Raw genomic sequence first — 9,026 nt, 5'->3', positions numbered from 1 at the left:
ATGCTGTTTCCAGCCCCCTCAGTGTTCACTGAGAGATTGATTAAGCTTCATTTGTCTGACTTATGCTTATGATGAAACACTTGCAAGTATGAACTGATGCTGTTTCTTCAATAATATATAGCTCCAACCTTCCTCTATCTCAACAACGTGTCAACTCCGATGCCTGTCATGAAAGTCAGATGTTTCACTGTCAATTGCTTCACTCGCAATGTATTTTAGCAGGATAGGGCTGGTTGCTACTGGGAGCATGAAGTGAATACACAGAACATAAGGATGGTCTGTCTTGCAGCTGGCTCAGTTGACCTGGTAAGGAGTCTAGGAGATCAGGGGTATGATTAGTTGTTCGAAGTCTAATTGGAAATCAGTAACTAGGGCTATACATCAGGTGTCAACATTAGCCCCAAAACTGTCTGACGTCTTCATAACTGATCTGGATAATGAGGCAGAGGGCACCCTCAGTAAGCTTACTCATTGATCACAGCCATGGAATCACAGAATCAGTAAGGTTGGAAAAGACCTCTGAAATCATGAAGTCCAACCTATGACCTAACACTGCCATGGCAGCTAGACCATGGCACTAAGTGCCACATCCAGAGGCACTTCCCTTAAACACCTCCAGGGACGGTGACACAGAACTGGAAGGAGTGGCTCATACAACTCCAGAGAGTTGTGGTGCCATCTAGAAGGACCTTAATAGGCTAGAGAAACGGGCTGACAAGAACCTCATGAAGTTCAAAAAAGGGAGTCACAAAGTCCTGCACCTTGGGAGGAACAACCCCAGGTACCAGTACAGGCTGGTGTTGATCCAGCTGGAAAGCAGCTACCTGGGGGTCCTGGTGGACACCAAGTTGAACATAAGCCAGCAATGTGTCCTTGTGGCAAAGAAGACTAAAGATATGCTGGGATGCATGAGAATGAGTGTTACCAGCAGGTCAAGGGAGGTGATCCTTCTCCTCTACTCAGAAGTGAGGCCATCCCTGGAGTCTCCCCAGTGCAAGGGAGAAATGGATGTACTGGAAATACGGCAGTGAAAGGCCATAAGCATGACGAAGGGACTGTAGTTATCTTTCCTATGAGGAAAGACTGATAGAGCTGGAACTATTCAGCCTGGAGAAGAGAAGGGGGGATCTCGTTGTTGCATATAGTGGATGAAAAGAGGACAAAGCCAGGCTGTGCTCTGTGATGTCCAGTGATAGGACCAGAAACAATGGGCACAAACTGAAAAACTGGAAGTTCCCTCTGAATATCAGGAAACCCTTCTTCATTGTAGAGGTGATTGAGCACTGGAACAGGTTGCCCAGAGAGGTTGTGGAGTCTCCATCCTTGGAGATCTTCAAAAGGTGTCTAGACATGACACGTGAGCAGTGGGAGGTGGACCAGCGGACCTCTAGAGGTCTCTTCCAACCTCAGCCATCCTGTGCTTCTGAGGCTGCAGAGAAATAATGGCATGGCAGGGAACCGTTCTGCCATGGAGATTAGCAGGTCTTTGGTTACTTCAGGCACCTGTCCCTCATGCCTATTTTCTTAGGTGCCTTGCAGTTCCCTCTATTCCTTTTGATCAGAGTCCCTGTGGCAAGTCATAGGTGACATGAGTGGAGAGAAGTGTGGTGATCATTTGCTGAACTTCTGAGAATTGCGGATTTCAGTGATGCACCATCTCCTGGAATTAATTAGCCACTTTACTTTCTACCCCCAAGATCTCCTAAACACCGTTAAACGACGAGTTGCACGTTGGTTTTTGTTTTTCAATAGAAGAATTTGCAACACCTGGTAAGACGCGGCGACAGCAAGCGTTTCTGCTGGTGTTTGGTCCTGTTAAGCCGGACTCGCCCCTGACTCGCGACGTGTTCTTTTGTTCAAAGAAAGGCGGGTGGGCGCCTCGACTGGGGCTGCCTGCACTGACGAGATGCTTCGCATCAGCAAGGGACACGCACAGGCGCGAAACCAGCGGGAGCAGAGCCGAGTACCGCGACCGGAGGCTCGTCCCGCCCTGGGCGGCTCCCGGGGAGCCGCGCCGGCAGGAGGCGTCCTGCGGCGGCGGGAGGAGCAGGAGGGAGGAGGGCCGAGGCGGGGGGTGCCGGCGCTCCCGGAAACAGCGCCGGCCGGCGGCAGAGCGGTGGCGGCTGCCGCGCTGGGAAGTCGCTCGTGGTCCTGCGCCTTCGCCGCACGCCGGGTGGGTCGGGGCGGCGTGGCGGGCGGCATGGAAGCGGTGCCCCGCGAGGAGAAGCCCAACCCGCTGCAGGATGCCAACTTCTGCTCCCGGCTGTTCTTCTGGTGAGCGCCCGCGGAGGGCAGGGGGAAGGGCAGCGCCGGAGGTGCGGCGCCGTGGTGCCCGCCGGCTCGGAAGGCGCCGCGCCGGGGCTGAGTTCCTCTGGCCTCACCTCGCCTGGCCGCTCGGGAATGCTGAGCCCTGCCTAAGGGCCGCCCGGCTCGCTCCTGAGCACGGCTCCCGGGGGAGTCCGGGCACGCCGGCGGCGGGAGGGAGGGAGCGGGGAAGGGAAGCGGCAGCCGGCGCTGCCCGCGCTCCGCCGGGCGCTGCCAGCGGTGACTGAGCAGCCGCGGCTGGGGCGCGACCTGCCACCCGCCCGCCCCCGCAGGGTCAGCCCCGCCGGCCGGGGCAGCCCCCAGTCGCAGATGGGGCGAGGTCTCCTGAGGTGAACCCGGCAACCCGCGACAGCCGGGCGATAATCTCTGGCTGCGCCGTCCCCAGACCGCAGGCGGGGTCCTGCCCGTCTCGGGGAGGGCAGCGTTTCAGCCGGGCGGGCGGCGCCGAGCGCGGTCCCATCGCCCCCCTGCAGCACGTGTGTGGTTCCCCTCGGGAGATGTGGGGAGGACGGGAGCTTCCTCTGCCTCGTGGTCCGGGTGCCCCGGCCCGGGACTGGGTGCAGGGCTGCTCCCAGCCATTGTTCTGCTTCCCCGCTTGCATAACGGGTCGCGGGCACGGATTGCTCATCCCAGCGAGGCGTGCTGGACTCGCCTGCGGCCAGGGGCTTTCCCCTCCCTGTGTTAGGTGGTTTCTGAGCCGCAGAGCTGCGTGAGAGCTTCCCGGTGTAAAAGATCGCTGGGCAGCAGCCCGGCTGCTCCCACGCACGCTTCGGCTGCCTTTTCTCTGCAGGGGCCTGAAATGTCACAGAGCGGAGGCTGGGGTTGTGGCGGTGTTGCCACAAACTTTATGGGACCAAGCGACTACTAGTTCGAAGTTAATGCTTGTTTTCTTATTAGTGGGGACCTCAGCATGGGTATGTATCTGTACTTAAAGTGGTGAGGAATTGCAACTCATCAATTTAGTTGCTTTGAAATAGAATAGGAAAAGATGCGCACAGTGAAACGGGAGAGCATCAGACTTCTTTGCTTTACCGGATCCCGTTCGGAAGAGGGCACTTCCAGAGGTAGAGCTTATCCTACTTCACCTCCTGTAGCCTGAACCAGGGCGCACATGCTGTGTTGTGTGATATGGTGGAGGAGGGGGGAAGGAAGAGAGAGCGTGGCAGGTGAGGCTCTTGCTTTGGAAGCCTCTGAAAGACAAGTAAAAAACTCTTTGATCCTGTAAGCAGCTCTGAACAGGTGCAGAAGTCCCTTTTGGAAGGTAGGGGGATTTTGAAAGCCCTGACAAATATTAACAAAACATATTTTTTAGTCAAGGATATGTTTTCAGAGGTACCATGCGCAAAATGAAAGTAAAATAAGTAAGTAAAATCCCCCAAATCCCAGCTTGTATGCTTGTGCAAAGCTCCCTGTGTTCAACATTTTGACTTTTAATTTCTTCTTTGGCAGCAGGGGTGCCCATGTTGGAAGCAGCTTTGCTGGGAAATTCAGGCAGAATGGGATGAATCTCAGTTGACCGTATGGCATTCCAGAGCTGCTTCTCGTCTTTCCCTTTCCCTTGCTGGGATATTGTGGTGTTACTGGTAGTTCTGCCAAAACCAATCCAGCTAGATGTGAAAAAGGAAGTGTGCAGTGCTTGTAGCTGGTTTTCTGACTGCTCCTATCGTTCTTTTTTAGGACTTTTGCTTTGCTCTGCATGTATTGCAGAGAAGTATTCAACAGCAATAATGAAGTACCTTAAATTTATCAAGTTTTAGGCCAGCACCTGAAAGATTGCTTTTGCCCTACACATGTTTGGAGGTTCTTATTGTGCAAAGGGAAAAGTAGGTGAAAGTCCATGCTTGTGGGATGAAAGGCCTGCTAAAAGTCGAGGGATTGATTGGGATGTCATGCTTAGCAGTCAGATGCTAGTGTACAGCTGTAGGGTTTGTTCTTTGAAAAAGGGTTTAGTGGGACATGCAAAGCTTTAGAAGTTGCCTAATGTACTGCTTTTCATGTTTTATAGCAGTATAATTCACAGCAGTGAAAATACCCTTTTAAAGTCTCTTACCTGCGCTGCATGTGATCGTGACTACCACCAGTATATCCTTGTTATTTTCTGGTCAACAAGCATTAGTATGAAAATTTTGAGCTGAAATTATATCTGCAGTGGGTTAAATTGAGTAAGCCGGGCTATCACTTTCCTTCAATTTAATGCTGTTTTGCATAAAATTAAGGAAGTGTTAAAACACTCTTTCATTTAGTTATAAAGCTAGCTTTAAGGGTAGCTTTAAGAATTGTTCTTCCTTTCTACAAAGAGCGTAGCCATCTGATAGCTTTGTGAGTACTGCTTCATTTCAGCTGCTGTTTCACACAGGACGTTCTGAGGTGTTTTCATCTGGAGAACTGGAAAAACGGTGCTTGAGGAGAGCTGTCCCATGAGTAGCAGCTGCCGCCACAATGTGGTTGCTCAGTTGTACCTGCTGTGCTCTCCAAATCCCAGGTGCTGGCTGCTGGTTGTCAATGGGGGTAAAAGATAGGGTATTGCAGGTAGAAGGGCGGCAGGAATCGCTAATTTGTTGCCAGTGGTACAGAATAAAAGCTTAAATTATTGCCTGGTGCAAACAGAATCAAGCTCACAGGAGAAAGGAAGTCATGTTTTCATTGAATTATAAAACTCAGATAATGAGTGTGTAGGCTGAAGACGCATTCTTCTCCCATTGTTCAAAGCTTGTCTTCTTGCTTTTGGGTTGTGACTTTGGCAAGTATGAGCATGATGAACATTAAAGACTTTAGTAGAACATTCATGGGAAAGAGAAGCATCTGGATTGTGTATTAATACTGTTATTTTTATAATACCTACCTCGTGTAATGTTAGTCTGGATGTTACTAGAATTAAAACTATTTATGACAGAAGTATGAAATCAGGGCATTTGCAAGATATTCTCATTTTCTATGTTTCTCACTGAATTATCCATATTAAGATAGGGTTATCAAAGCCCAAATTGGTGTTCTGAATGTTCCAGATGTTACTGTAATGCTGACTTTAAGTCACAAGTTTCTATGCTCACCAAACTTTTTAAAGTTCTGACTGGTATTTCTCTTATAGTTTGGAGTGCTCAGGTATATTTCTGATTTACTTCGTCTCTGTTCTTAGGTTGTTCTTTTTTTTTGTTGCTGGCTCAACTTGCTGGTGAGAATGAGGGTTCTGTAGAACGAGTAGGAGGATTTGCTTTCTTTTTTAGGTTTGTCCAAGGAAGAGAGAATTCAGTCTGGTGTTTTTCATGTTTAAACAGTTACTCGTTATAGAAAATGTTAGGAGTTTAAAAAACCTTGTAGTCCATGCTTTCTGCAGTTGAGAATAACACTTTTCACATTTTTTTTTCTTCTGTGGATGGTGAAGATTATTAAATTAATAACTGTACATCGTAAGAATATTTCACTTTTCTATTAAACCATCTCTGAGCTTGCATGTTCATTAATTAGGAAGTGTATCTTTATTTGCTTGTAGCATTTGTTCCCTTGAGTTATTAAAGATGCTCTTCCTATACAGCATTTGAATTTGTATGCATTCTGTTGTCCAATTATCGAATCCACGTTAGTGGAAAGTTACGAAACACAGACTGTGATTAAATTTTTAAAACACTGCGTAAACTTTTATAATGAGAAGGAGGGCAAGCTGGAACACCCTGGAAAGCATATCCTACACTTTTGTTTAGAGAAGTAAAAGAAGGTACAGTCCTAAATTTCATATAAATTTATAATTTATTTTTCATAATAGTAGTACTTACCCTTCACAGACTCACCATGACTATGACAAGTTCTTGGCTCCTGTGGAGCACTGGACACTTTCAGCATCCTCAGGCTGGATGCCTTTTTACATCATCACTTGACATGTGGCAATTGCCATTACAGTAACAGCATTAAAACATGAACTGAAAACTTGCTCCAAGGCATCCACACAGTTATGATTTCAAGGAATAAACCAATGATTGTTTATCATTACCTGTTGGTGTTTGACAGGATTGTTCTTCGCTTAGTAAGTGTGTGCTTGTGGGAAAAATGACAAAACCACTAAGTCTTTTTCATGGGTCTGACTTCGAGTGCAGTGGGAGAAGAGTAATAAACCAAGAATCTTTGGGTTTAGGTGTGAATTGAATGGGGTAAGCATAGACATGTAAGTCCCAAGATTTTCAGGGATGGCTGTACAGTATGTAGATGCTTGTCTGATCAAATGTAGTCACATCGCACACCTCTCTTGTAGCAGTGTAAATAGCTTCTTCCTCTTTCACCCCCATGACTTACAATTGGAAGGGCCACTGACTGATTTTTTTGATTTCTCAGTAAGCCTAAGTACTGCATTCCTCTAACTTGGCTGTCTCAAAAGTGTTTCTTGCCTTTCATTGAAAGAATTTATGGAAAGAATTGATCATCCTTCTTGGCTATTTCAGCTGACTCCAGCAGTGCCACCAGTAAAATTGATCTGTCTTCTTTACTATATCAGTGAATAGATTTCACTGTGCAGATTTTACGTTTGCTTCAGATGAAAATATCAGGCAGCATCAAGCTTTGCGACTTGCCTGGGATCTTGCCTGCTATATAGTTAATTCCCACTGCCAGTGCCTGAAATTGGTGATGGTGATGTCATCTTTATAAAGATCTCTGAGGTAGCTAACATTAAGTTCATTTACTGACTTACTGGTGGAGGACAATTTAGTACTGTAAGAAACTCAGAATAAATGTGTAAGTGTCTGCAGTATAGATAAAGAGAACACACATTTACAGTACTCAAAGACTGAAATCACACTTGCTTCTTTTTTTCTCCTGATTGAAAGAAGACTGAGGATTACACAACTTTTTTTTAAATGTAATGCCGTGATTGTTTGTTCATCAGATATTTAGTGTCCTGTAGTCAAATTTGAATAATTTGGTCTCTTGAACTACTGCATTCATTTGTAACTTTTGTTTGTTTGTTTTCAAGAAAGCTGTATTATGCAAAAGAAAATTTTATTTGAAAATCATTGTTTATGAACTATTTAAGTTGAGATATGCTGTTAAGGAATGCTAGATAGATTATATCCACTAGGACAAGTGTGTATAAACTTTTGGAATATTAGCATTTGCTATCTACTGTAAATATCTGTGCTTAGATACGCAATTAGATGAACTGAGTGTAGCGAAACACAAGACGGTTTGTCTTTGGAATGCTTATGGTAAGCCTGCACTATCATTTGTGAGAGATGTCCCTCTTCTAATTCCTGCAGAACTCCAAAATTAGGAGGATGTAATGCTGTTGTTTTTTTTATTTTTTTCCCCAAATAATTTCTCCACCCTGCTTCCAGAAAATTCACAAGACCTTATGTAGAGAGAAGGAGGGAGATAACCCCATTAGATTTTGGGAGTAGAAGGTTAGAAAGACCAGTCATCTATTTTATTTTTTTTGTATCCCTGGCACCCAGCTGCTTGTAATATCAATGTGAACTCACAGGGGATTTTAATTCTTCCTATTTCCATTGCTTGCCAGAAAGCACCTTAATACAGAAATTGCCTCCATTAGGTCCTACTTCAATAAATATCTTGCATTAAAATTTATTATTATAAATAACAATCTTCAGACCTTTGCATCAAATCTTTGGTATTTTGGATTTTTTTCTTTGTGTTTGGAACCATTATTTTAGTGATAGCCAAGTACAGGTGATGCTACTCCTCCATTCCCTGCTTCTAGGCCTTGCAGAAAATGTTAATTGCAGTATGTTTCCCCCTCTCCTTTCCTGCTGAGTTTTCTCTTCTTCTTATCACCTGGAATATCAGGAAGTATGTTAGATTAATAAGTTAATTTCATACCTGGCTGATGTGGGGTAGATGAACAGCATGAAAACAGCCTGCAATAAATGCAGTCAAATACCAAATGAGTTACTGTCAGCTCCAGAAAGTGGGTGTTCAGCAGCTTAGCTGCTTAGACTGTGCTGTGGATAAGCAACAGCTCGGAAGATGAGATGGAGCTGAGTATCAAAGGTTAATACAGTTTGGTGTTGAAACTGAAAGGTTGAAGGGTGTTTTTGAGTTAATATGGCTTTGAAGTAGTTTCATTGTATTCCAATTTTTTTCCTTCTGTAAGCAATGAGAAAATCTGCTGTTTAAGCCGCAGTAAGCCAGGGAGGAAAGCTGCAACCAAAACACTGGTTAAAAAGCATCTGAAGAAATACCAGAACTTACTGTGTTTACTTTATTGCTTGTGGACACCTGCCTTCATAAGGGGAAGTGGGACAAGGCGAGATACTGACAAGAATGTATGAACATGTGTAATAGAGGTTTAAAAAAAATAAATCACATGATGACTATAAACTGTTGCCTAGAGTATTTATGAATTCTTGCGAAATAACACTGGAGACTGTCAGTGTGTGTCATTCTTCTTGTGCGTCACATCCCAGCAGTGATCCTCTGGACTGAGAGCAAGCACATAGTGGTGTGGGAATTGCACTGCTGTTGTAGAACTTCAAGTCACAAAGGTGAGTAGTGAACAGTACAAGGAAGCAGGGAGACACCTGAGGTAAGCCAGGGAGGATAAGCAAAGTGGATTTATAATCCAAAGGGCCTGTGAGGAAATGCCTTTTACTTTACCAGAAAAACCCATCTCTGAAGTAGGTGATTAAAGAGAAAGAAATATGTGTTACTTTGCAGCTTAGTAGTTCAAATAGTGCTTCCAAGCTGCTCGAGAAGAC

The 9,026-nt window shown here is 45.5% G+C and overlaps 1 protein-coding gene across 3 annotated transcripts in view; it reads left to right on the top strand.

Moving 5' to 3' along the window:
* The first annotated feature begins 2,094 nt into the window (after nucleotides 1–2,094).
* ABCC4 (ATP binding cassette subfamily C member 4) overlaps nucleotides 2,095–9,026 on the top strand; it is a 147,446-nt gene continuing 140,514 nt past the window's right edge. For 2 of the 3 annotated variants that reach the window (XM_050333156.1, XM_050333157.1), the window contains exon 1: nucleotides 2,100–2,274. In XM_050333156.1, coding sequence (XP_050189113.1) covers nucleotides 2,201–2,274 — 74 coding nt within the window. In that variant the 5' untranslated portion in view covers nucleotides 2,100–2,200. Of the gene's footprint in view, nucleotides 2,275–9,026 lie in introns of all 3 variants that reach the window. The other variant, XM_050333155.1, reaches the window with a different exon arrangement.

Source organism: Myiozetetes cayanensis, unplaced genomic scaffold (genome assembly GCF_022539395.1).
Source record: "Myiozetetes cayanensis isolate MyiCay16 unplaced genomic scaffold, myiCay2020 scf5-8, whole genome shotgun sequence".
Taxonomy (NCBI): domain Eukaryota; kingdom Metazoa; phylum Chordata; class Aves; order Passeriformes; family Tyrannidae; genus Myiozetetes; species Myiozetetes cayanensis.
Note: the sequence above shows the minus strand (reverse complement) of the source record. Positions and strands in the feature narration are given on the sequence as shown.